Below are 25,762 nucleotides of genomic sequence, written 5' to 3'. Positions count from 1 at the left end.
CCTTGGGGACTGACAGCTCTGGGGTTCCCTCCCGCCTCTGGCTTTTGAGGCTCAAGGACCCAGAAGGGGCAGCAGGGCGGGGCGGGTGGCGGCCTTGCGGCTGGGCTGGTGGCGGCGGCAGGCGGCGGTTGGGCCGCCCTCCCCGCCCTGGGCCTGGCCCCCACCCCGGGGGTACCTTGAGCATAACAGGAAATTTCAAATAACAGGAAACCGAGGCCGGGGAGGCAGGCGGCTCCGCCTTGCCGGGCCTCAGTCTGCCCCTCCGGGAGGCCATGAACGCCACCGGGGCCCCGGGGGCGCCCGAGTCCTGCCAGCAGCTGGCGGCCGGCGGCCACAGCCGGCTCCTGGTGCTGCACTACAACCACTCGGGCCGGCTGGCGGGCCGCGGCGGCGCGGAGGACGGCGGCCTGGGGGCCCTGCGCGCGCTGTCGGTGGCCGCCGGCTGCCTGGTGGTGCTGGAGAACCTGCTGGTGCTGGCGGCCATCCTGGCGCGCATGCGGTCGCGCCGCTGGGTCTACTACTGCCTGGTGAACATCACGCTCAGCGACCTGCTCACGGGCGCGGCCTACCTGGCCAACGTGCTGCTGTCGGGCGCGCGCACCTTCCGCCTGGCGCCGGCGCAGTGGTTCCTGCGCGAGGGCCTGCTCTTCACGGCGCTGGCCGCCTCCACCTTCAGCCTGCTCTTCACGGCCGGCGAGCGCTTCGCCACCATGGTGCGCCCGGTGGCCGAGAGCCGCGCCCGCAAGACGGGCCGCGTGCACGGCTTCATCGCGCTGTGCTGGCTGCTGGCCGCGCTGCTGGGGCTGCTGCCGCTGCTCGGCTGGAACTGCGTGTGCGCCTTCGAGCGCTGCTCCAGCCTGCTGCCGCTCTACTCCAAGCGCTACATCCTCTTCTGCCTGCTGGTGTTCGCGGCCGTGCTGGCCGCCATCACCGGCCTGTACGGGGCCATCTTCCGCGTGGTGCGGGCCAACGGGCGCGCCGCCCCGCGCCCCGCCGCCCGCCGCAAGGCCCGCCGGCTGCTGCAGACGGTGCTGCTCATCCTGGCCGCCTTCCTGCTGTGCTGGGGGCCGCTCTTCGGCCTGCTGCTGGCCGACGTGTTCGGCTCCACCGCGTGGGCGCAGGAGTACCTGCGCGGCATGGACTGGATCCTGGCGCTGGCCGTGCTCAACTCGGCCGTCAACCCCCTCATCTACTCCTTCCGCAGCCGCGAGGTGTGCCGCGCCGTGCTCGGCTTCCTGTGCTGCGCGTGTCTGCGCCTGGGCCTGCGCGGCCCCGGGGACTGCCTGGCCAGGGCCGCCGAGGCGCGCGCCGCCGGCTCCAGCACCGACAGCGCGCTGCGGCCGCGGGACAGCCTGCGGGGCTCGCGGTCGCTCAGCTTCCGGCTGCGGGAGCCCCTGTCCAGCGTCTCCAGCGTGCGGAGCCTCTGAGGACGCCGGGGCTGCACGCGGCGGGGGACGCCAGGGCGGTTTCCCGCGGGGACCTCGGACGAGGAGGCCACCCGGTGGGGCCACTCCGCCCGGGCTCCTGTGTGATTTCGGAGCAGGCCCAGGCCGTCTCTGGGCCTCGGTGGGGCAGGCAGCGGGGTGGTTGCCCCGGCAACACTGCAGGCCGAGTGAACGAGGAGTGGCAGCCTCTCTCTTGTCCCCAAGTGCGCGGCCGGGCTCGGGGGCGCGGCTGGCAGAGCCCGGCCGTGGCTGTGAGCGTGGAGTGTGGGTGTGGACGGCGAGCGAGCGTGTCCCGGCATTGCAGGAAGGGGGTGGGGCAGCCGATGACAGTTGTCACCAGCCTCTTCTCGCTCACTTCCCCTTTGGGAAGGCAGGGCCCCTGCCCCGGCTCTGACCTCTGCATCTGTTGGACACAGTCTGGGCACCGGCATAGGTGCGGTGACCTCGCCCTCCTGGCCTAGGGGAGTGTCTCGCAGCTTCCCCACAGCACTCGCGGCCTCGCCCTTCCGCATCTGTGAAATGGGCTAATCCAGCCCCTACGCACAAGGTTGTCCTGACATGCTCGGCACCAGCCACCACACCTGAAGCCCAGGGTGTCCGACAGAACGTCTCGCGATGGTGGCAACGTTCTACGGCTGCACCACGCAGCACGGGAGATGCCAGCCCTGCAGGGTACGGAGCGACCGAGAACTGAACTTCTAACTGTAGGTTCTATTTACTGTGAATTTGTTTACATTTAAACAGCCCACGGCTGAGCGTCGGTGCTGGTGCCGGTACGAAGCCCTGCCCCTCCTCTGGGGCCTATGCCAGCCCCCCATCCCCTGCCTCTGTCCCACCACGTGCCTGCGGCACAGCGGCCTGGGGGCCACCCCGCCTGCCACCTGGGCACGGGACATCTCTGCTCGAAGCCACTATTTCTCTGCCGCACGATGGGCGGGGGTGCAGGGAGTGGCGACTATTTTATCGAACTGTCCGGTATCTCAGCCACTGGCCCTGTGTGGCTGTTTACAATTCATGAACATTAAATGAAAGTTTTAAATTCAGTTTGTCCGCATTGTGGTTTGCTAGAGCGCCAGGACAAAGCCCCAGGGGCTTGTGCCTTGCACACGGGCTTTATTCATCCTTGGCGTTCCTTGGCGCGTGGAAGCGTCCCCCGATCTCTGCCCCTGTCTCCGGTGGCGTTCTCCCTGTGTGTCTGTGTCCACATCCCCCCACTTTTGTAGAATCCCCAGTGGTGGGATCAGGCCCCCCTAGTCCAGTACAAGGGTGTCATCTGTTTCCATCTGCAATGACCCTATTGCCAAATAAGCGTCCCAATCCAAGGTCTCGGGGCTGAGGGCGGGAATATATGGGTTTGCGGGGGGACACGGGTCACCCCCTAACACTCGGCCACAAGAGCCACAGTCCACGGAGTCGGCAGCGGCTCCCACTCCTGCTTTGGACACGACAGAGGTGCCACCGTTTCCGTCATCGCAGGCGGTTCTCTTGGCTGGGGTTGGCTCAAGTCCCCAGCGCGTGTCCGTGTGCGCAAGAGCCGGACGGTTGTTGTGTCCTCCCGACGCCTGCTCCGTGTGTGCATCTGCGCCGGCGGCTGGCGGGGGGGTCTCCGTGGCATTTTGGGTGAGTGGAGGCTGTGCCAGCCCAAAGCTCTCCGCACCCCTTCTGGGCCACTATGAGCTGCCCCCTGGCTCCCTCTGCCCTGCGGGGCGTCCTCATGTGGTTTGCTTTGAGCTGAACTACTTACAACTCCCTCCCTCCCGGGGGTCTTCCCACTTGCCTTTGTTGCCCCCACCAGGGTGGCCTGGTTGGCACGTGCCTCCCCTCGTTCTCCACTTGACGGCTGCCTGCTCATTCTGTGTGCTTTAGCTTTGGTGTCGCCTCTTCCAGGAAGTCATCTCTGATTTCTTCTCTTCCCTAGGGTCCCACAGCTGCCTTTGTGTCCCCCTCTTACAGTTCTGCCTCTGCTGGGTGTGGCTTTCCCTCATTCTTCACTCGACTTCGGCCTGCCCATCCTTCGGGTCTCAGCGAGGGTGCCACCTTCTCCAGGAAGTCTCTCCTGATTACCTCTTCTCCCAAGGCCGCCTCTGGGCTCCCGCAGTTGCCTGTGCCTCCTGCATCCCAGCTGCAGTCGCACCTGGTCACGCATCCATCTCCTCTGGACTTGGGGCTCTGCGATAGTGGGTATCGTGGCTTGTCTGGGCCGTGGCTGTGTCCCTAGCACAGGGCCCAGCACGGTGACACAGAGCTCTGGGAGAACTGGACACAGCAGCATTTGAGGCTTCAGAAACCTCTTTCCACTCCTCCTTCTGCACCCCAGCTCTCCTCCATGGCAGTGGCGAAACGGCCTCCAGGAATCCTGACTGCTACTTACCGGACAGCCCAGGGGTTAATGGCGACACCTTCACTGGTGACTGTAGCCCACTGGAGCTCCCCAGGTCCCCTGTGCCTCAGCTCTCTCGTCTGCAGAATGAGGACATGGCCAGCTCCTGTTCTCCTGGATTCAATGAGGACTCGATAAGGTGAGGAATGCAGACACCCTGAACTATCATGCGTGTGTTTTTAAATGAGCAATAACTGCGAAGCCTTACATCTCACTCAGTAATTCCGTTTCACAGATGGGAACACTGAGACCCAGAGGGGTTAGGTAACTTACCCAAGGTCACACAGCTGGGAAGTGGCAGAGCTGGAATTCAAACTCACGCAGGTAGCTTTGCTTTTCTTTTCCTTTTTTTTTTTTTTGAGTTGGGGTTTCCCTGTGTACCCCAAGCTGGTCTCAAACCCCTGGGCTCTAGCGACCCTCCGTCCTCAGCCTCCTGAGTTCAGGAGTGCACCACTGCACCCGGCTTAGACACGTACCCGTAGCTTTTTGTTCCCTGATACTTCGTTTTTGATGAATGAATGAATGAACAAATGAATAACTGTCAGTTCCTTCCCTCCTTGGAATACTCAGCCATGCAGAGAGGTGCTGGAAGCGTGTTCCAGCAGGAATGGCAAATGCAAAGGCCCTGACGCTGCGTGTGCTTGGTGCAGCCTCATACTGCCAACACTTATTGAGCACTTACTGTGTGCTTAGCTCTGAATCCGTTCCTGTGGATTGACGTAATGAATCCTTACACACCACTGGTGGGGCAGAGTGTTTCATTATGTATCTTCACAGTTGACAGCTGAGGAAACAGAGGCCCAGAGAGGTGAAGTGACTTTCCCTAAGTCACACAGCTGGGAAGTGGAGGACTCGAGCTCATTCTCTTAATCGGCACAAATGCCAGGGCTCACCCGGGACAGAAGGGAGGCCCTGAGTCCTTAGACAACTGTTCATTCCCCCGGGGCCTGGGCCGTTGTTTTCCCATCTGTGGGAGGGGCTGTGAGTTGCTGATGCTCCTGTACCTGGTCCCTGACACCTGGGCCCTGAGGGTTGCCACGTGGGGAAATACCAATATGGAACACCCAGAAAATAAATTCCAATTTCTGAGGAACATCAAATACTTTTTTTTAGCATATGTATGCCCCAAAAGTGAACAAGGATAAATATAACCAAGGATGCCACCCACCCTACGTGCAGCCCAGGCTGCGACTACAAGTCCCATAACGCACCGTGTCACAGCCTAGCACGACTTTTTATTCATTTTTCATTCATTCCTCCCAAAATTGTATAGACCACCCACAGTGTGCCAGGGCTCCTGCTTAGTGTCGGGGATACATCGATGCACACAGCAGACAGAAGTCTTCGCCCTCGTATTGCTTAACATCTGCATCCTTGAGAGTTTTAAGTGATTTTTTAGTCTTTTCCCCCCCGAAACTTCTGTGAGGAAGACTACAGCTCCCATGATCCTTTGTGTCTGTTCTAGGAGACTACAATTCCCAGGAGACCCAGCGCGCCAGAGGCCACTTCCTCTTTCCTTCAGCTCCAACTTCCTTCCAGGTCGCAAGGTCACGTCCTGCCCCCCCCCCCCCCCCGGCCTTTCGTTCCCTTCTCCCCACGCAACACACACCAAAGACGCAATTTGAGAAAATTCTACCGCAAAATAGTTTTTTAAAGTCTCTGTGTTTTGTGGCTTGGAGTTTATGTGAAACTTCCGCAGTGTTAGCTAGACAGCCTTTCGCCGGCGAGCCTAGAGTGGGCCTACAACTCCCAGGCAGCTCCGCGCGCCAAGCGGACTGCAAGTCCCATGAGGCAGCGCGGCCAGAGGGAACTGTCCGCGGTGGTGCCCGCAGGACCCCGGGGCAGGCGCGGGCTGCCCAGCGCGGCGCCCGAAGGACCCCGGCGGCTACCCATGCCGAGGTGAGTCCGCGGGAGCCGCCGCCGCCGCAGCCGCCGCTGTCCCGTCCCCGCCGCCGCCCCGCGCGGCCCCGCCGCCGGCCAGGATGCTGGAGGAAGCAGGCGAGGTGCTGGAGAACATGCTGAAGGCGTCGTGCCTGCCGCTGGGCTTCATCGTCTTCCTGCCCGCCGTGCTGCTGCTGGTGGCGCCGCCGCTGCCCGCGGCCGACGCGGCGCACGAGTTCACGGTGTACCGCATGCAGCAGTACGACCTGCAGGGCCAGCCCTACGGTGCGTGCGCCGCCGCGGCCCGGGCCCCGATCCCCCTGGCCCCCGACCCTCCCCGGCCCCGGGCTCCCCGCCCCGCCGCTCCCCGCCCTGGCCCTCTCTCGGGTGTCCTGCACCCCGGCTCTCTATGCTCGGGGCCCGACGGGTCCCCCGCGCTCGCCTCCGCAGCCCCTGCCCCGGAATCCAAGCGCCCCCTGGTCGGGGACCCACAGGCCGCCGCTCTGCTATTCCCAGCTGGGCTAAAGCCGCGCCGCCTCGCCTCGCCTCGTATCTCCTTCCTGGGCCCCCTGGGCACTTGCGTCCGCCCCGGCCGGTGCCCACTTGCCCCGACTGCCCTCCCCCCGACCTCCAGGCCCAGGACCCCGCCTAGTGCCCAGAGCTTCAGCCTTTGGCTTAACCGCGTTTGGAGTTAAACGTCCCTGCGCTGGTGTCTGCCGGGCCCAGCCACCGACGCAGGGGTCCAGCCAGCCCCATCCCCTCCCGCGGACCCGGGTATCCCGCGCTCTGAGTCCGGTGTCCACACCCAGCCGTCCTCCGAGCTCGCTCTCACTGACCACTGTCCCCCAGTCAATGCTCCATCTCTTCCCAGGCTCTGGGCTCTCCCTGGTCCCAGCGTGTGAGCCACTTTTTCAGAGTCCTGTAGCTCCCACCTCCCCAGTTCCATCCCTGGCCTTGGGACTTTTGGGGGGCCCCTCTATGGATGCGTCCCTACCCCGTCCAATTCAGCAGCCCCAAGCATTTATCATTCTATAGTAGATGCCCTTGTCTCCTGACTATAGCTGCACCTGCTGTTCCAGAACCTTCTGGTCCTGAGTCTTTCTTTCTTCCAGCCTTCGCCTCTCAGGTCCCTGAAGGTCAAGCCTGACCTCCCCATGAAGGAGCCCCTTTCCGCACGTCCCCTGGATCCCCTCAGTTCTGAGCCCCAGTTCCCTTGGACAGCTCCTTCTTGAAACAGCTCAGGCTCAGCCCGAGTCCCTGGGACCCCCAGCCTCTGCCAGGCCCCTGGGAGCCCGTCTCTGGAGACGTACCCAGGCTTCCCCTCAGATCCCATTTCACCCCGAAGTATGTTGTTTTCATTTTAAAGCGGAGGTGGTTGCCCCAGGGGACATGGGGTCATGTCTGGGGATGTTTGTGGTTGTCTTGACTGGGGGGAGCCCCTGGCAGGGGGAGGTGGGGCAGGGACGCTGCTCCCCAGAGAACAGTCCGGCCCCAGTGTCCACAGTGCTGGGGGTGGAGGGTAGAGCCCCTGGGTCAGAGTAGTGGTTTAACCCCGTGACCCTAGCTCTGGAGGGCAGGAGTGGGGGACCAGGAGCCCCTAATGCCCTTTGGTGTTTTCCCCGGGGGAAGAGTCTCCGTCAGCAGGGGCCTGTGCACTCTTTGCCACGCAGATGTGTTTTCTATCTTCGCCCGAGGGCCGCCAGCCACAGGGGGCTGCTGAGCCCGTGGGACGAGGCTGTGCCACCGAGGAGCATAATTCCTGGTGCCATTTAGAAGTGATGACCCCAGACAGCCACGTAGTGGGCAGCTCAATTCTCTGGCTTTCCTGGGTTTTCCAGACGAGCCTGTAGCCTAGAAAGCTCAGGTCCTGGGATTTGAAATAACCCGTTTCCCCAGATCCATCTGAGTCCTGTTGGCAGCTGGGACGGGTCCCTTCTCTCCCCGACAAGCCCCTCCCCCCCGCCCCCCGGAAATGCAGGCGACCGTGTTGAGCAAACAGCCTTGCTGATTTTCAGAGCTGCCTCGGTTTCCTCGTGGGACTTGTTTCTTCTCTCCCAGCCTCTGTGTGTTCAACCCCGTTACTTTGGCCCTTTTGTCTTTCCCTCCCTTCTGAGTCCTTTGCCCTGATCCTGGGGTCCCTTCCGCCCTCCTCCCTGGTCCTCAGCCTGCATCACTCCCACTGAGAAACTCAGAGCCACCTGTCCTGCACTGGGAGGGGCATGTCCCTGTGTCTGGCCTTCGCCCGGTGGTCTGGGAGGACCGTGGGCTCCAGAGTGAGCAGAGGGGCCCGTGGGTCCTTTTTCTCTGCAGCCGCCAGGCAGAGGTCCAGCTCGCAGAGGACGGGTCCTTGGGAAAGCCCGGGCATGCTGCCTCTGAGGGCCGGCCTGCTAAGTCACTCTTGTCACTCTCCCGCAATCTCCCACTGTCTTCAGCACCCTCTCCCCAGGGCTTCGCAACCGTTCTCGCTGGGGACACCTTTCCCAACTTCCCCTTTGTTCCTGTTGAGAAACGGGGCCTGGGAGGCGCTCTGTGTTCGGCGGGCGTGGGGCCTGGGGAGCCTGCCCCGCCCAGCAGGTGGACTCTGGCCCTTCTCGGGGAAGTGCGTTCTAGGGCGTTGCCAGTGTCAGGTGGGGCTTGTCACACTCCCTGCTTTTCCTGCCCGGGACCCCATGGGTGGGGACGTTAGCACCCCCAGGGGCCGGGCTCCCAGGACGAAAGCCAGGAAGGCTCTGGAGAGCTCTTAATCTGACAGTTGTCTGCTTGTTGTAAATAAAGTTTTATCGGCACACGGTCACACTGTGTCGCTGTCTATCTCTGGCTGCTCTCGCGCTGAGACAGCAGAGCTGAGTGATGGCAACCGAGCCCATGCGGCTGGCAAGGTGGCAGAAAAGTTTGCCGACCTCTGTTCGGGCCTGATCCTGCGACGGGCTGGCGCCTCCTGTCTAGGTGCCCAGCACCCGCCTCCAGGGGGCCGGCCGCGAGAGGCCTTCCAGACGCAGGGCTCGGGCCGTGTCCTCACTGTCTTGCACACGCCTGCCCGTGTGTGGTCGTGCCACCAAAAGCCCCTGCGCCTTAGCCCCTCGAGAGTGAGCCAGGCCATGGGGACGGCGTGACAGGTGTGACACGGGCTCGGATGGGGCCGGCTCCATCCTAGAGGGTGTCCTGGGGGACCCAAGTAACGTGCTGCTTCCCTCTGTGTCCTCACCCGCTGCCCGCTGAGAGCAAGTCCTGAACTCCAGCGAGCGGACACCCAGCCTCTGGCCCAGCGCACAGTAGGTGCCTGTGGGGGGCCCGCACTCCCCCCAGAAGAGGTGACATTTGAGCCGCCCCTGGGAGGCCAAAGGGACAGGTGGGGCGCAGGGGAGGGGCGTTCCCAGCATTCCGAGCCCCAAGGACTTCCTCAAGGTCTCTGCTGCCATCCCCCTGGCAGGGCCCCTGCGGGCGAGCGAGGTCAGACGGGAAGGGGAGCAGAGGCCCAGAGACCCCCACCCCACGTCCCCACCCGAGACGGGTGTCCTTCTGTCCGTCCTCTGTGCCTTTCCCGACCCACCACTCCGGCACATCCAGTGGTCCTGTGGAGCCACCCGTCCTGTCTGCCACCTTCCCAGGCGCGTCCCCACCCGAGACGGGTGTCCTTCTGTCCGTCCTCTGTGCCTTTCCCGACCCACCACTCCGGCACATCCAATGGTCCTGTGGAGCCACCCGTCCTGTCTGCCACCTTCCCAGGCGCGTCCCGCGTGCGTCACCTGCCCTGCTGGCTCCTATGGGACGGGGCGGTGGCTCCCAGGGGACCCAAGGCCGTGTCTGCATTGTCACTTTTGAGTGCTTCCTGCGTGGGGCTCGCACCGAGGCCCCGGGGCCGCGCACCAGGGTTTGTTGCCGGCTTTCACCGCGTCAGGTTGTGCTGTAGACCCATTGCTCGCTGTTGACATTTGGGCGAGTTGACGTGACGGTCATGGTTCTAAGACGGTCGGGCGCGGAAGGGGGCCGGGCAGGGCCTGGCCTGGCGCCCGCTGAGAGACGAACCCCCTCCTCCCACAGGCACGCGCAACGCGGTGCTCAACACGGAGGCGCGCACGATGGACGCGGACGTGCTGAGCCGCCGCTGCGTCCTCATGCGGCTGCTGGACTTCTCCTACGAGCAGTACCAGAAGGCGCTGCGGCAGTCGGCGGGCGCCGTGGTCATCATCCTGCCGCGGGCCGTGGCAGCCGTGCCCCAGGACGTCGTCCGGGTGAGCGCCCGGCCCTCCCTGCCCACGTGCTCAGGGTTGGATTCGCAGTCAGCTGTGTGACCCTGGGCGGGTCGCCTCACCTCTGGGCCCTTTAGAAAGCGGGATGTTGTTCCCCTTCATCAGCGGTCCTCCCTGGCGGGGCGGCTTCGTGTCCACAGGACACCGGGCACCGTCTGGAGGTATTTGAGGAGGGGGCTCCTGGCACGGGTGGGCGTGGGCAGGGACAGGGGCGCTGCTCAGCACCTACAGCGCCGGGAGACCCTGCCGCGCAGGAGCAGGATCTGGCCGGACCCCGAGAGAGGCCCCGGGTGGAGGTGCTTTTGCAGATGAGGGGCTTGGGGAGGGGGCAGCTCACGCCACCGACTGAGCCGCCTGCCTCCCCTCCAGGGCCAGCCGCTGGCCAAGCCGATCTGCTTCCCCACCCGGGCCCCAGCCCCCTAACTCGTGTCTCCCCCCCCAGCAATTCATGGAGATCGAGCCCGAGATGCTGGCGATGGAGACCATCGTCCCCGTGTACTTTGCCGTGGAAGACGAGGCCCTACTCTCCATCTACGAGCAGACCCAGGCCGCCTCTGCCTCCCAGGGCTCCGCCTCTGCCGCTGAGGGTGAGTCTGGGCCGCAGGAGGGGGCCGAGGGCGTGGGGGGCTTCCCTGTCCCAGGGCTGCGGTCGCCCTGTGTGTGCCGTGTCCCCACTCAGCGCCAGCGTGTGGCATCCATTGCCTGTAGTTGCTGTGCCACCACCTGGGGCTGGCACCAAGGACCCCGTACTTTGCAGCCCTCTGTCCCCAACCCCACAACTGGTTCCTGTGCACCCGAACGTTTGGGACCACTCACTGAGAGGGAGGCATTTCCCACCCCAGCTGCTCACGGTTTGGGGACACAGGGCAGGTGTTCTGTTCTCGGCCTGCCAAGTAAATCCTCAGTGTCACCTCGCGTTAGAACGTCAGCTGGACCAGCAGCGTTCTCAGGGAAAAGGGACAGACACGTTTCTCTGCACCCAGTGACCAGGGGACGTGGCGGGGAGCTCTGCAGTGTGACCTGTTGAGGGGAGGCGGGGGGTGGGGGGGGCTGCCCACGGCCGTGTCCACCACGGAGACGGCACGTGTGAGAGGGAAGTGGACAGGGTCAGCGAGGACGGGCCCGGGCAGGCGAGTGTGTCCCACAGATAGACCCGCACGGCTCCTCGGGGAAGCGGTTTAGCAGTATGCGTCAGAGCTGTAAGGAAGGCTTCCTTTTTCATAGCCAAATTACTGGCACTCTTTAGATCAGGAACTTTGGCCCAGGGTCTGCCTGTTTTTATAAATAAAGTTTTATTGGTACAGGGCCATGCCCATACATTTGTGCATGGTCTGTGGGGGTTTTCCTGCCACAGTAGCAAAGTTAATTCCCCGAGCCCGTGACAGACCATCTGTCCTGCAAAACTGAACGTATTAACTGTCCAGCCCTTTCCATAAAAAGCTGCCAGCCCCTGGTCTCACAGTCTTGACAGTAGCATTTTACATGGCAGTAGAAGAGTGAAATGTTGGAAATACCCAGATACCAGTTAGAGGAGCAGGAAGGAGGCATCTCGCACGCGGTGGAGTTTTACGCAGCGGTGGGAATGTTGTCGAGGGAGAGAGTTCAGTGGTGTGGGGCAGTGCTCCTTTTACATTAGTTAGAGGAAAGAACCAGCTGTAAAGTCACACGTAGGGGCTGGGCGCGGTGGCTCACGCCTGTAATCCCAGCACTATGTGAGGCCGAGGCAGGAGGATCGCACAAGGTCAGGAGTTCGAAACCAGCCTGAGCAAGAGCAAGACCCCGTCTCTACCAAAAATAGGAAGAAATTAATTGGCCAACTAAAAGACATATTTAAAAAAAAATTAGCCGGGCATGGTGGTGCACCTGTAGTCCCAGCTACCCGGGAGGCTGAGGGAGGAGGATCGCTTGAGCCCAGGAGTTGGAGGTTGCTGTGAGCTAGGCTGATGCCACGGCACTCTAGCCAGGGCAACAGAGCGAGGCTCTGTCTCAAAAAAAAAAAGTCATTCGTTATTGGTCACAATTGCCTTTTTTTTTTTTTTTGAGACAGAGCCTCGCTCTGTTGTCCCGGCTAGAGTGCCGTGGCATCAGCCTAGCTCACAGCAACCTCCAACTCCTGGGCTCAAGCGATCCTCCTCCCTCAGCCTCCCGGGTAGCTGGGACTACAGGCATGCGCCACCATGCCCGGCTAATTTTTTGTATCTTTAGTTGTCTGGCTAATTTCTTTCTATTTTTAGTAGAGACAGGGGTCTTGCTCTTGCTCTTGCTCAGGCTGGTCTCGAACTCCTGAGCTCAAGCAATCCTCTTGCCTCGGCCTCGCAGAGTGCTAGGATTATCGGCACGAGCCACCGTGCCCGGCCATGATTGCCTTTTAAAAATAGCTTTTTTGTTTTGAAATAAATTAAGATCCACAGAACACGTATTGAGAGAGTCCCCGGGGGATGGGCTTCCTCCAGCTACAGCGTCTCCTGTCCCCACAGCGGACGACTGTGTCATTCAAATGCTGAAGGAACAGAAGTGCAGGTTGAACGGGGCTGGACTCTCTGGCGTTTCAGGGCGGTCTCTGCCCGACGTGAAAAGTAGGGGGGCTCCCATCTAGTGCCCAAGAGTAGAAGGAGCGGCATCATGGCGGAGCGTTCGGGGTGCGCGCGTGGTTAATGTCAGGAGCGGCCCGTGCGGGAACTCGCAGCGGTGTCTCTGGCACGCATCGCTTGCCCTGCCCGGACCGGCGTCCTGGGTGCTGGGGGCGGGGATCCGGCTCTGCCGGGTTGGCTGACCCCCCCTTCCCCCCAGTGCTGCTGCACACGGCCACCGCCAACGGCTTCCAGATGGTCACCAGCGGCGTCCAGAGCAAGGCCGTGAGCGACTGGCTCATCACCAGCGTGGAGGTGAGCGCCCCCCGCCGCCCCCAGCCCAGCCGGGCCGCCTCCCTCTCGTGTGGGCCGTGCACCGCCGGTCCTGGTCCTGCTAGGCAGAGCCCCTCGAGGGCACCACATCCGGCACCCGCTTTGCTGGAAACCTGCCCGGGCTCCTCACGGTGGCTGTCCCCCAATGTCCCCTGCTGTTGTGAGCTCAGCCAGGCTGGGAGCGAGCACCCTGAGCGGCCAGGTGTGTGAGTAGCTGGTTGAAGCCACGAGCCACAGGTGCGGGGTTGAGCCTGCCGGGCTCACGGCCAGGGTGTGAGCAGGAGCCCTGCCCCGGAGAGCCGGCTCCTGTCGGGGCTCCGATGTGGGGGTGCCCCTGTGGAGGGAGCAGAAGGCTCCTGCAGTCTCGTGGTCCCGGGGCTGGGGCGAGGGCTCAGTGGAACGTAACTGGGTAGGTGGAAGCATGAGGGGGTGTGTGTGTCTTCAGGGCCCCTCGTCCCCAGGGGGAGGCCTTGGCAGAGGCGCCGGGAGGGGCCCCTGGCCTCAGGTAAAGAGGCGGAGGAGGAAGGCGCCCGGCCAGGTGGGGCTGAGACTTTGACCCTGGCTCCCCCAGAGGCCACAGCGGGTTCCACTGGGGCCGGCGCTGGGAGGGAGCCCCCCAGTCCCCGCTGAGGCCTGTAAGGTGCTGCCTGTGTAGCCGCCTGGGGGCGGGCCTGAGAAATCGCATGCAGGTCTTCAGCCAGGAGCCACTGTTCTCGCCTGGCTTTGGTGTCCTCGTAGTCATCGTCACCGGAGGACACGTTCCGAACTTGTGTGCCGCTGGTTTGCCCCCCGCCAGCCTGAGTGTCGGGGAGCTGAACTCACGCTCGTCCTGGCCTCTGCAGTGTCCCGGGGCCCCGCCCAATGCCAGCGCACCGTAGGCCCTCGGCCCCCGCCCGACACGCTGGTCCATCCCACCCTCTGCTTGGGACAGCCGCTGCCTGCGTGTGTCCCTGGGCTCCTGTGTGCCCGTCCTCGGGCTCACACTGGGTGGTGCCGGCCACTCAGCCCCTGCTGGCAGGGGAGTCATCTCTGCACCCCAGGGCCCCGCACACCGAGGTCCTGCACCATCAGGTCTGTGGGCACCAAGGCCTGATCCCTCCCGTGGTGCCGCCATTCTGTTAAAGCCATCAGCCTGACACCCAGGGCCGGAGTGGGGTGGGGTGTCCCTTGGGGAGCTCTGCCTCACCCCTGGATCGGGGGCAGGCGCCTCCGGGCATCGGTGCCAAGGAAGGTGCCAGAACCAGGGCAGAAGGGGCCCATGCAGCCCAGGCAGGAGGGTCCCCCAGCCCCTTGCCGTGGTCACCGCCTGCCCCGGGGGGCCGCCCAGGCCACTCACAGGCTGTCTCTCCGCAGGGCCGGCTGACGGGGCTGGGCGGAGAGGACCTTCCCACAATCGTCATCGTCGCCCACTACGACGCCTTCGGCGTGGCCCCGGTACGTATGTGCGCCCCACGCCCACCTCGCGGGGCCAGACGCAGCTCAGCCGGTCCAGGGGCAGCACAGCGGTGGCACGGCGGCTGGGATCCGCGCGGTCCCACCCTGGTGCCCGTGTGCGTCCGTCCGAGCCCTGAGAGGGCCGCAGCGGCATCGCCGCGTCTCTGCGCTGGGCGGGTCTCTCGGCCGGTGCCCTGAGGCTCGCAGGTGGCTGGGCCAGGAATCCAGCCCAGGAGTCTGTGCTGGGGTCCCCAAGACCCCCGGGCTCGGCACGTGGCCGTGGCTTCGTGACAGCAAAGGGACTTGGCATAGTCGGCGAAGGTGACGGCGTGGGGTGAGGCGGGAGGCCAGGCCCAGCTTCCAGAACCCTCTCCCCAGGGAGCCACGCAGGACAGCCCCACGCCCAGCAGCGAACGTGACGGCACGTGTGGGTGTCCTCCCCGGGGAAGCTTGCGGGGCCCCCGCGCCCAGTGTCCGTGGGGCTGGTCTCTGGCCCGTCCTCAGCCCGCCGCCTGGCCCCAGCCTGGTCTCACGCCTTCCCTCAGCCCGCCGCCTGGCCCGTGCTGGGATTCGGACTCGGAGGACCTCGGGGCGGGGCGGACACGGACCCAGGTGGTTGCAGGGGCGGTTTAGGCCCAGCCATCCCGCAGGGCTGAGGTGGGGCCGCCCAGGTCCCGGACGCCCCGAGGGCAGTCTTGCTGGCACCTTCTGAGCACGCGGCCCCAGCGCAGGTCCGCAGGGTCGGAGCTGCACCAGCGTGAGACTCTGGCTGCTTCCGCTGCGGAGCCGTACCCTGAGCAAACTGGTCTGACTCCTGCCAAGCCCCTGACTGTGCTGTGCCACCCAGAGGGCCGAGGCCCCGTCCCTGAGAACTCCGGGTCCAGTCGGCAGCGTAGAACGGGGCTCGGTCTCTGCCTCCCCGAAAGGGAGCCGTCTTGACATTTTTGTCCCCGTCATCTCCCCCGTTAGGTTTTTTGGGATTAGGTTTTTGAGGTGTTCACGCAACGTGAAATTCAGCGTGTTCAGCACGCTCCCAGAGCGGCGCCTGTCACGCCGCCTGCTCCGGAACCTCACCCAAGATGGGGCGGCCCTGCTGGCCTCTCCCCAGCCCTCCCCGGCGAATCCGCTCCCGTCTGTGGCTTCGCCTGACGCCTGCGTAGACACGGCAGCGCCGTGTGGCCCTCTGGGTCTGGCTGAAGCAGGACGCTGGCCCGAGCGTCGGTGCCCCCGACGGATGCCCACACGCACCGTGACCTGGGACAGCCCCAGCCACCGCGGCAGCGCGGACGTTTCCTCTCCCTGAGACTCCGTCGTGCCCCGTTGAGAAAGGCGTTTTAGAACAAGACGAGTGCGGGCGGGGGCGGCCCGGGGTCGGGCGGCCTGAGTGGGGGAGCCGGCCCGCAGCAGGGGCCCCGGGAAAGGCTGGGGCCAGGCGGATGCAGCTCCCGGCGAGCAAATGCGCCCGCCCGGCTCTCGGCGCCGGCCCCGGTGCGGCTTCTCACGGGCGGGGGGCGGCCGGGGTGACCTCGGCCTCTCTGCCCGCAGTGGCTGTCGCTGGGTGCGGACTCCAACGGGAGCGGCATCTCCGTGCTGCTGGAGCTGGCGCGCCTCTTCTCTCGGCTCTACACCTACAAGCGCACGCACGCCGCGTGAGTGCCGCGGGCGGGGTCTGTCTGTCCAGGGCTCCCGTGTGCGGGCACAGCGCGCCCTCCCAGCTCCACCCCTGTGCGCCCCACCGCGAGTCCCGGGCCCCCGCTGGGACGGTTCTCGGCCGTGAGAACAGAGACGGGGGCTCCCGGACACCGGGGCGGGTCGTTCTCTGGGATGGGGCATCCCGGGCACTGTGGGGGTGAGTGGCGTCCCTGTCCCCACCCCGGAGCACCCGTCCATCGGGATAGCCTAAAGTGTCTCCCAGGGGTAGAGTCCACCCTGGGTGAGACCCCGGGCTCAGGATTTCACTGACCCCCAAGAGCCCCTGCGTCCCATGGTCGCTCCCCGCTGAGGTCCTAGGAGGCCGCACACGTCCACACCCACCCCGCGTGGGGAGGGAGGAGGGAGTCCCACGGGCTGGGGTCCCCCGGTCTGTCCCGTCTGCCCCACCAGGGGTTTACTTGGTGTCCACCGTGGGCAGGGAGCAGACTCGGTTTGTTCCTGAATAATTAACGTAGCGTCCCCCTCCCTGGGCCGGTGGGACTCCGGTCCCTGGAGGCTGTGGGTGAGAAAGCACCTGTTTTACCACTTCTTTTTTTTTTTTTTTGAGACAGAGTCTCGCTTTCTTGCCTAGGCTAGAGTGAGTGCCGTGGCGTCAGCCTAGCTCACAGCAACCTCAAACTCCTGGGCTCAAGCGATTCTCCTGCCTCAGCCTCCCGAGTTGCTGGGACTACAGGCATGCGCCACCATGCCCGGCTAATTTTTATGTTATATATATTAGTTGGCCAATTAATTTCTTTCTATTTTTATGGTAGAGACGAGGTCTCGCTCAGGCTGGTTTTTTGAACTCCTGACCTTGAGCAATCCGCCCGCCTCGGCCTCCCAGAGTGCTAGGATTACAGGCGTGAGCCACCGCGCCCGGCCTACCACTTCTTAAAAAGGAACTTGCTCCCCTGCCCCACTTTCATTCTGCCTGAACTTGGACGTGACTACCGAGTCACTTTTTGACCATGAGGAGGACGCCAACAAAAATCCCAGCCGGGCTGGCCCTGACCTCTCAGTGCTGACCCGAGGCCTGCGCTGCCCTTTCTCTGAGCGACAGGTGTCTGTCTGTGTTCATGCCTGCTCCACCCAGGCTGGTTCTGTCCCCTAGGAATGCAGAGTGACGTGTGGAGGCACTTTCCTTTGTCCTTTCTAGGGGAGCTCCTCAGGGTGGGCGGGGGCAGGGACACCGCTCAGCACCCGCGGTGCTGGGGTAAAGCCCCTGCCCCAGGGGGTGGTCACGATCTCCTCCTTTCAGAGAGACCCTCCCCTCGCCCCTCCTTGGGCCCACGACCTGGCCGGTCCCCACCCAGGGTGCTCCCTGTCACATCAACCCTGTCCCCCCGCCAGGTACAACCTCCTGTTCTTTGCTTCTGGAGGGGGCAAGTTCAACTACCAGGGGACCAAGCGCTGGCTGGAGGACAACCTGGACCACACAGGTGCGAGGTGGCCCCAGGCCGGGCGGCACAGGGGCTGGGCCTCCCAGTCCCGGCCCTCCCCAGCGCTCGGTGTTGGCTCCCTGCAGACTCCAGCCTGCTCCAGGACAACGTGGCCTTCGTGCTGTGCCTGGACACGCTGGGCCGCGGGAACAGCCTGCACCTGCACGTGTCCAAGCCGCCGCGCGAGGGCACCCTGCAGCACGCCTTCCTGCGCGAGCTCCAGACGGTGGGTGCGGGGCGGGCCCCTCACGTGGGGGTGCTGGGGAGGCGCGGGCGGGGCGGCGCTGGGGGACGCGGGGACCTGGGGAGGTCGGCCTGCCCGCCCCTGACGCGCCGGGCCGCGCAGGTGGCCGAGCACCAGTTCCCCGAGGTGCGCTTCTCCATGGTGCACAAGAAGATCAACCTGGCAGAGGACGTGCTGGCCTGGGAGCACGAGCGCTTCGCCATCCGCCGGCTGCCCGCCTTCACCCTGTCCCACCTGCAGAGCCACCGCGACGGCCAGCGCAGCAGCATCATGGACGTGCGGTGAGCCCGGGCGCCTTCCGGAACAGTCCTCTGGGGTCGCTGGCGGGGCAGTAGGTCATGCATGACTCCTGGGGGCCGCAGGGAAGGGAACGGACTTCCGCGGGCAGCAGGAAGCAGGGCGAGCAGTTCTCGGCCCTTGCTGGGGACAGGAAGGCTCAGCGTGTGGCCACAACCCCCACGGGGCACCCCCAGGCCCCGTCACCTGTTGAATTGGGAGCAGGCAGCTCTCGCCGTCTCCCTCTGTGCCCGCACCATGCGTGGGGGCCAGGCCAGCCCTGTTGGGCAGGGGCAGTGCCGTCCGGCCCGCGAGAGGCCCAGGGAGGTGCCGCTTGTGACCAGCGATACTCTCGGCTGCGGGTTGTCCTCGGTCCCGTGGATGGGCGTGAGTGTCCGGTGGCTTTCAGAACAGAGAGCCCCACAGCCGGGGGTCAGGCGAGGGCAGGGCCGCTCCCTCCAGCGGCTCCGGGGAGGCCCAGGCATCCTGGGCTTGTGGCCGCATGGCTCCCGCCTCTGCCTCCGTCTCCACGTGGCCTCTTCACCGTGTCTCTGTGTCCCAGTTTCCTCTTGGGAGCACGCCGGCCATCGGCTCGGCCTCAGCACCTAAACAATCTCGTTTCAACTGGTTGTGTCTGAAATACCCTATTCCCAGAGAAGCCCCATTGCGAGATCCTGGGTTAACGTGAATCTGGGGGACGCCACTCACCCCACTGCAGAGGTGTCACGATGAGTCTGTCCCCAGCAGCCTGGGAGGAGGGTGCTGGTCACCCCCATTTGCAGATGAGAAAACTGAGGCCCAGTGGTGCAGTCACTGGGAAGGCCAGGGCAGGAGCTCACGGCTCGAGCTGGCGGGCTTCCACGAGCTCGATGGCTGGCGCGGCGGGGCCAGGGCGTGCCCCTGAGGAGGGGCGGTGGGGACCCCCCTTTTTAAAAAGAATCTGGGGTTGGGCGCAGTGGCTCACGCCTGTAATCCTAGTACTCTGGGAGGCCGAGGCGGGTGGATTGCTCGAGGTCAGGAGTTCAAGACCAGCCTGAGCAAGAGCAAGACCCCGTTTCTACTATAAATAGAAAAATTAATTGGCCAGCTAAAAATATATATCCAATTAGCTGGGCATGGTGGCGCATGCCTGTAGTCCCAGCTACTTGGGAGGCTGAGGCAGGAGGATCGCTTGAGCCCAGGAGTGTGAGGTTGCTGTGAGCTAGGCTGACACCAGGGTACTCACTCTAGCCTGGGCAACAAAGTGAGACTCTGTCTCAAAAATAAAAAAAGTAAAAAGGAATGTGGGGTGTGGAGAGGGGCCTGCCCCCACCCAAGAAGGTCATTGCTGTTCTCATTTTTACCACCGTCGGAGATTTAGGTCATTCTTTGCTTTTTGGGGGGTTCAGAGTCAGAGGCTGCCTCAGCCTCCTGTGTGGCTGGGACTACAGGCATGCGCCACCATGCCTGGCTAATTTTTTCTACTTTTAGTTGTTTTTGGCTCATTTCTTTCTATTTATAGCAGAGATGGGGTCTCACTCTTGCTCAGGCTGGTGTCGAACTCCTGACCTCGAGCAATCCTCCCAGAGTGCTGGGATCACTGGCGTGAGCCACCGCGCCCTACCATTCTTTGCTTTTTCAAGATTATAAATGATTCCAGTTCCAAGAAGATTTTTTTTTTTTTTTTATCTTAAACCTCGAAGGTCCCGGGTGGATTCTGAAACCCTGACCCGCAACACGAGGATTGTTGCGGAAGCCCTGACGCGCGTCATCTACAACCTGTCGGAGAAGGTGAGTCCTCTCCCGCCCCGCCCCGCCCGCCTGCACCACCTGCCCGCCGGGCGCCCCGGACTCAGGGCCGCGTCTCCTCCGCTCTCCCTCTACAGGGGACCCCCCCGGACATGCCGGTGTTCACGGAGCAGATGGTAAGGGGGCCGGGGGTGCTGGGGGGCCGGGCGGGCGGGCGGGAGGGGCCGGGCCGGTGACCGAGGCCACCGTCCCTGCAGCAGATCCAGCAGGAGCAGCTGGACTCGGTCATGGACTGGCTGACCAACCAGCCCCGGGCGGCCCAGCTGGTGGACAAAGACAGCACGTTCCTGAGCACGCTGGAGCACTACCTGAGCCGCTACCTGAAGGACGTGCGGCAGCACCACGTGAAGGCGGACAAGCGGTGAGCGCGCAGGCCCCGGGCAGCGTGGGGCTCGGCAGAGCAGTAGGCCAGGGGGCGTCACCTCCACTGGGACCGCGACTTCTAGAACCTTCTGCCCACCCCAGAGGGTGCCAGTTGGAGCAAGTGAAAATACAGGATGAAAGCCGGGTGTGGTGGTGATGCATGTAACCCCAGCTACTCGGGAGGCCAAGGCGGGAGGATCGCTGGAGCCCAGGAGTCGGAGGCTGCAGTGAGCTGTGATGACGCCACTGCACTGCAGCCCGGGCGGCAGAGCGAGACCCTGCCTCTTAAAAAATAGGTGTATAAGGAATATAAATAACACAGAAAGTACGACGGGAAAGAGAACCGTGAGTAGAAAGTGCAGGCCGCCGGTCCGGCTCGGGGCTCGCAGGAAGGGAGAGGAGCGGCTGGCACGTGCGCCGCGCTCGGACACGCTCCTCCTGGGTGTGTGGCGTCCGCAGCGGGGGCTCTGCGTGTGATGTGGCAGCCCCAGACCCCTTCGCTGGGCAGCGCTGCCACACCCTGGGCCTTCAGGTGGCCCTGACCCTGGAGTCCCTTGAATGTGGCCCAAGCGGCTCCCTGGAGTTTGCGTTTTTTTATGTCGAAGGCCCCGAGCCCTCCCCAGGTGGGCCGAGCCCACACCTCAAGGCCTCCTGGCAGGAGACCTGCCTGAGGTGCCGTGCGGCGGCCCGCCTGCTGTGGGCGTGCACGGCTGTCCCACGAGACTCAGAAGAAGAAGCCGAGGCTCCGAGTGGACCACGCCTGTGGAGCGAGGGTCTCATTCCCAGGCCGTGGTCCCCGCTCCTCTGTGCACATGCTTCCCAGACCCACGGAGTCCCCGCGGCCACCCTGTTTACTGCTCATTTTACTGCATGTTTTAACACCAGGAAAGGAGTGGGGAGATGTGGTCTAAGAGTAAAGCACAGTCCTTACCCACAAGGACAGTTGGCGGCGGGGCTGGTGGGGGCTCCGGGTGGCCCAGGGGCCCTGGCCCGTTCACCGCGGTTTCCGAGAGGCGGTGGGCTGTGCCGGGCCAGGCCGGCGCAGGTGGGTCCCTGAGGACGTGCTCTCTCCCCAGGGACCCGGAGTTCGTCTTCTACGACCAGCTGAAGCAGGTGATGAACGCGTACAGGTGAGTGAGCCCCTTGCCCTGGCTCCAGCGCAGGGGACGCTGGCCCGCGGGTGTCCAGGGGCTGGCGAGGGACACCCGGGCCCTGCCAGCTGACTGCGTGGTCCCTATCTTCCCCCAGGGTCAAGCCGGCCATCTTCGACCTGCTCCTGGCCGTGTGCATTGGCGCCTACCTCGGGATGGCCTACACGGCCGTGCAGGTGAGCGCCCCCACCCCGTGCCCGCCCAGAAGCAGGTGTGGCCGCCGCCTGCCGCACCCACCCTCACCCTGCCCCCCCCCCAGCACTTCAGCCTCCTCTACAAGACGGTTCAGAGGCTGCTCGTGAAGGCCAAGACGCAGTGACGCCCCGCGGCCCCCGCTGCCTGCCTGCGCCCTCCTCGCCACCCGCCCGCCGGCCACGCACGAGTGAGTGGACACCCCTGCCTACGCCGCCCGGCGGGAGGGGCCACGCGCCTCGCGGGAGAAACGCAATTGCAGGGCCCCTGTGGCTCTGCGGGACTTGGGGGTCTGTCTTTTTCTCTTGTCTTCGAACTTCCTTGGAGAACTTGCTCGAGGTCCCGGGGCCAGGCCACGGATTGGGGACGAGCCGGGCCTCGCTCCATGTGAGCGAACGTGCACCGCTGCAGAGGACACGCCAGACACGCCCCTCCTGCCACGGCAACGACACGGGTTGGCCTCGGACCTGCCCTCCCCGGCTCTGCGCGCCCGGTGACCCTGTGGCTTGGACGTGGCTGCCTGTCTCTCTGCTGTCTGGTCCGAGGGGCGGCGCCAGCCTCCGGTTCCGGATCTCGGCCACACCCGCGCCTCCCACCTCTCCGACCACGGAGGAGCGTGGTGGTGACTGTCTCGGAGCCTCTGTCCCTCCCTGTGGGCCTCGCCTGTCCCGTGAGGCACCAGGTGGCTGCACGCAGGCTGTGTCCTCCCCACCCCGTGCGGGATCCCCCAGCTGCCTGTGAGCTAGTTCCCGGCGTGTCCCGTGCCCGCCACGCTTCCCCGTGACCGGCCTGCCTGTCTTCCCGGCGGATCCGGGTCCAACGGCGGCGCTGGGCGAGCCGGAGCACTCAGGCGCCCCGGGGGAGAGAGGAGGCTCCTGCCCCTCCTCACACTCGCTCCCTGCGCTGGCCTCGGGCTCCTGGCCCTGCAGAGGGTCATGTGTTCTAGGGGGCTGGCGCCTCCTGTGATCCTCGTGGCCCCTGGGAGCTGTTGACTGAGCCCCTAACCTTGGAAGCAGGCACCGCGGGGCGCGAGCCCTCCGGGGGGCTGGGGGAGGAGGCCGGAGCTGACCTCAGGGAGACCAAGGTGTGTCTGTTCATTAGCAATATAACCTGTGACGTGTTTGCCAAGGGGGGCTCTAGGGGCTGCGGAAGCCTGTGGGCCCCGCCCGGCCGCCGGAGCCATTTGATCCCGGGCCGTGGCCCCGTCAGAGCCGGGGAGTCCGCCGGGCAGGGCCTGGGGATCTGTCACTCCGGCCCCCAGTTCCTTGGCCCGGCACCCTGGGGGCCTGTGGCTTGGAGGGGTGAGAGGACTGCCTCCCCACACCTGCCCAGCCGGCAGGGGACCCGTCCTCCACGGTGCCCGGCACCCGCCTCCCCCAGAAACTGCACCCCGTTCGCCCCGTCGCCGCTGGCACGTGTGCTCCAGACGCCGACTCAGGCCGCCGCCTCCGTGTCACCGTGGGGACGGGACGCACTCGAGTGCCACCGGGGCTTCTGTCTGGGTGTCCCTAGGCTGCCCGGGCAGGCGATCGGGCCGTCCGAGCTCAGGCTGCTGTGGGACGGCAGCCGGCCAGTGAGAAAATAAAGCCATATTGAATGACCGTCACCACGGCCCGGCCTGGCCCTGAGGACTCCGTTGTGCCCACTCGAGGTGGCTCTCGCTGCCCGGGGTGTGGGGAGGGCTGAGCGCTGCCGTGGCCTGCCCCCTGCGGCCAGGTGGGATAACAGGTGCGCTCGCTTCCTGGGGCCCCCACGTGACAAAGCCCCACGCACCTGGCAGGTTCAAACCACAGCAGAGACCCTCGTGGTCCTGGGTGTCGCCAGGGCCTCACCCGCTCTGGAGGCTCCAGGGACGGGTCCTTCCTGCCTCTGCCTTCTGGCGGCCTCGGGCCTCCCTTGGCTGTGCCCGTCCCTGCCCCTGTCTCCACCTGGCCGCCCTCTGTCTCGAGTTCCAGAGACGCTGGGCCAGGGCCCGGCCGCACGAGCGGCCTCTGCGAAGGGCCTCTTCCCCAAGAAGGCCGCGTCCTGTAGCTCTGTGGGTGGGAGTTTGGGGGCGCTGTCCACCCAGGACGGGGCCCGCTGGGCTGCGTGAAGGCTGCCACCCTCCCCATCCAGGCTCCAGGGAGGTCCCGGCGGGGCACAGTCCCCAGTGCGTTTGGGTCTCCTGGGGTCCATGGAGCGGCCGGGGACCCAGAGCTCATCCCCCTCAGTTCTGCCTGGTACTTGACACCCCACCCAGCCTGCCCAGTTCTCTGATTCATTCAACAAACGCCAGTCGCACTGCCACTGAGACGCTGGGGCTTTGTACAGAAGGGTCCCTGCCCTCACGGACCTGGTGTTCTGGGGCGCGGGGGACAGCGAAGGAAAGCAAGGGTGTGGGGAGCAGAGGGGAGGACTGGGCAGAAGAGACATCCATTGAGCCAGCCGGGGAGAAACCTGGAGGGTGTTTCAGGTGGGGAAATTGCCCGTGCAAAGGCCCTGGGGCAGGATGCGTCTGGCGTGTTGGAGGCACAGTGAGGAGGGAAAGGAGGGGAGGGCTGCAGGGAGGACTTGGGCTTTGACCCTGAGGAAGGTGGGAGCCATGGAGGGCTGTGGGCAGAAGAGGGATGGGCCCTGGCCCAGGTGCTCACAGGCGCCCTCTGGTGGCTGCTGTGGGGGCAGACTGGGGCGTGGGTGGGGCTGGGCTGGACCAGGTGGAGGCAGAGGGGACTGGGTCATCCTGTCCTATGTATTCCAAAGATGCTTCTGGAAACCAGTGTGTGGGGCCAGACTCGAGGCTTCCTGAGCGACTCCTACACCCCCCCACACCGTCAAAGCTGCCTGTTCTCAAACGGCCCTCTGGGATTTGGGGACGGGGCCTGGACCCAGCGCCCCTCTGCCCGGCGCGTGAGCAGGCTGTTCCTCGGGGAGGGGCCGGGCGGCCCGGGCCTGCGGAGCCGCCTTAAGGGCCTGCGTGGCTGGGGGGCTGTGCCTCCCTGGGCCACACTGTCCTAGCTTGGGAGCTCTGGGACCCCAGGGCCTTGGCCTTCTTGGTCTCGGGGCCCCACGGGACCACCAGGAGCCCGGTGGGGCTGAGAGGGGACGATGGTGGCCTTTTCCTGTCCCCTTGGGCAGAGCTCGCGGTGCAGGGGAGAGCCCGCCGGCACCTTCCTGTGCACACGCGCGGGCGTCTGTCTCTCGCGGCGTTCCTCGACCGTCCCCAAGCAGAGGGTGTCACGGCAAGCCCAGCCGGCGGAGATAACCTCCGCCAACGCGCTGGTATTTTTTCACTCTCCCTCTCCCAGCGAGTCTGGGCGGACGTGCGTCCGCGGAAGCTCGCTTTGGAAATAGGGTGGCAGGATCCGTTCCGCTATATATAAAAACGTGAAAGTATTTTTGTGCATAAGCAGCACTTTCTAGGCATAACTGGCGCATGTCTATTTATTTATCAGCGTGTTGACTTTAGGGACGGGGACCCGCTCTGTGGCCCGGGCTGCAGTGCGGTGAACTGTGACCCCCAGGCTGCGCCCCGCACCACTGCCTGTTTTTGTAAATGAAGTTTTATTGGCATGTGGCCGTCCCTGTCCCTGTCGTCTCTGAGGGCTGTCCCACGGCAGTGGCAGAGCCCGGAGCTGGTGGAAGCGACAGAGACCACGTAGCCCGCAAACCGTAAAATCCGGAGCATCTGTATAAACTCCACACGGTCCATCCACACGCTGGAGTATCACGCAGCCGTGAAAAGGGACGAGGCTGTGACGCAGGCCACAGCGTGGAGGGACCCTGAGGACATCGTGCTCAGTGAGAGACGCCAGACACAGAAGGACACGTCCCGTGTGGTTCCACTCACGGGAGGTCCCTAGAGGTGTCAGATCCACAGGGACAGGAAGCAGGGTGGTGGGTGCCGGGGGCTGGGGAGGGAGTGTTTCATGGGGACAGAGCTTCAGTTGGGAAGGTGAGAAAGTTCTGGAAGTGGAGGGTGGTGACGGTTGCACAGGAACTCGAGTGTGCTTCATGCCGCTGAGCTGTGCACTTAAAAATGGTTAAAATGGCAAATTTTGTGATGGGCATTTGATCACAATTGTAGAAGAAGGAAAAAAAAACAGTAGCGGTTCCCATAGATCTGGCCAGATACAGGGAGGTGGAAGATGTCAGACGCTGCCGCGTCCGGGGACCTTTGGCTGCCCGGGCTTGCCCCTCCGAGAAGCGGGACGACAGCGGTCCCCGCCGTGTGCGAGGCTGGCGCGGCGCCCGGCACGTGCGGAGTGATCGGTCAGTGTCGCCATTGACGGGGCACACTGGTGGCGGACCAGTCGGCTTGAGAACCTCCGGCCGCGCCGGGCGCCGA

General features: G+C 64.5%; 2 protein-coding genes across 3 annotated transcripts; both read left to right on the top strand.

The window, feature by feature from the left end:
* The first annotated feature begins 242 nt into the window (after positions 1–242).
* S1PR4 (sphingosine-1-phosphate receptor 4) lies at positions 243–2,105 on the top strand. The gene has a single exon (XM_012769343.3). It carries the CDS (start codon positions 273–275, stop codon positions 1,425–1,427), a length of 1,155 nt encoding a protein of 384 aa, XP_012624797.1. The 5' UTR covers positions 243–272; the 3' UTR covers positions 1,428–2,105.
* Positions 2,106–5,681: 3,576 nt separating this feature from the next.
* On the top strand, positions 5,682–23,044 carry NCLN (nicalin). Of its 2 annotated transcripts, none has more exons than XM_012769342.2 (15): positions 5,682–5,991; positions 9,748–9,938; positions 10,399–10,543; positions 12,747–12,841; positions 14,213–14,293; positions 15,839–15,942; positions 17,336–17,424; positions 17,511–17,650; positions 17,771–17,949; positions 19,627–19,714; positions 19,810–19,848; positions 19,933–20,093; positions 21,172–21,225; positions 21,344–21,422; positions 21,506–23,044. In XM_012769342.2, the coding sequence occupies exons 1-15, from the start codon at positions 5,808–5,810 to the stop codon at positions 21,563–21,565; spliced, it is 1,689 nt and encodes a 562-aa protein (XP_012624796.1). In that variant the 5' UTR covers positions 5,682–5,807; the 3' UTR covers positions 21,566–23,044. The 2 variants fall into 2 exon arrangements, with proteins under 2 accessions (XP_012624796.1, XP_012624795.1); XM_012769341.2 differs by having other exon boundaries at positions 5,685–5,991; positions 19,930–20,093.
* The last annotated feature ends 2,718 nt before the right edge of the window (positions 23,045–25,762 follow it).

This window comes from Microcebus murinus, chromosome 27, assembly GCF_040939455.1.
Source record: "Microcebus murinus isolate Inina chromosome 27, M.murinus_Inina_mat1.0, whole genome shotgun sequence".
NCBI lineage: Eukaryota > Metazoa > Chordata > Mammalia > Primates > Cheirogaleidae > Microcebus > Microcebus murinus.
Note: the sequence above shows the minus strand (reverse complement) of the source record. Positions and strands in the feature narration are given on the sequence as shown.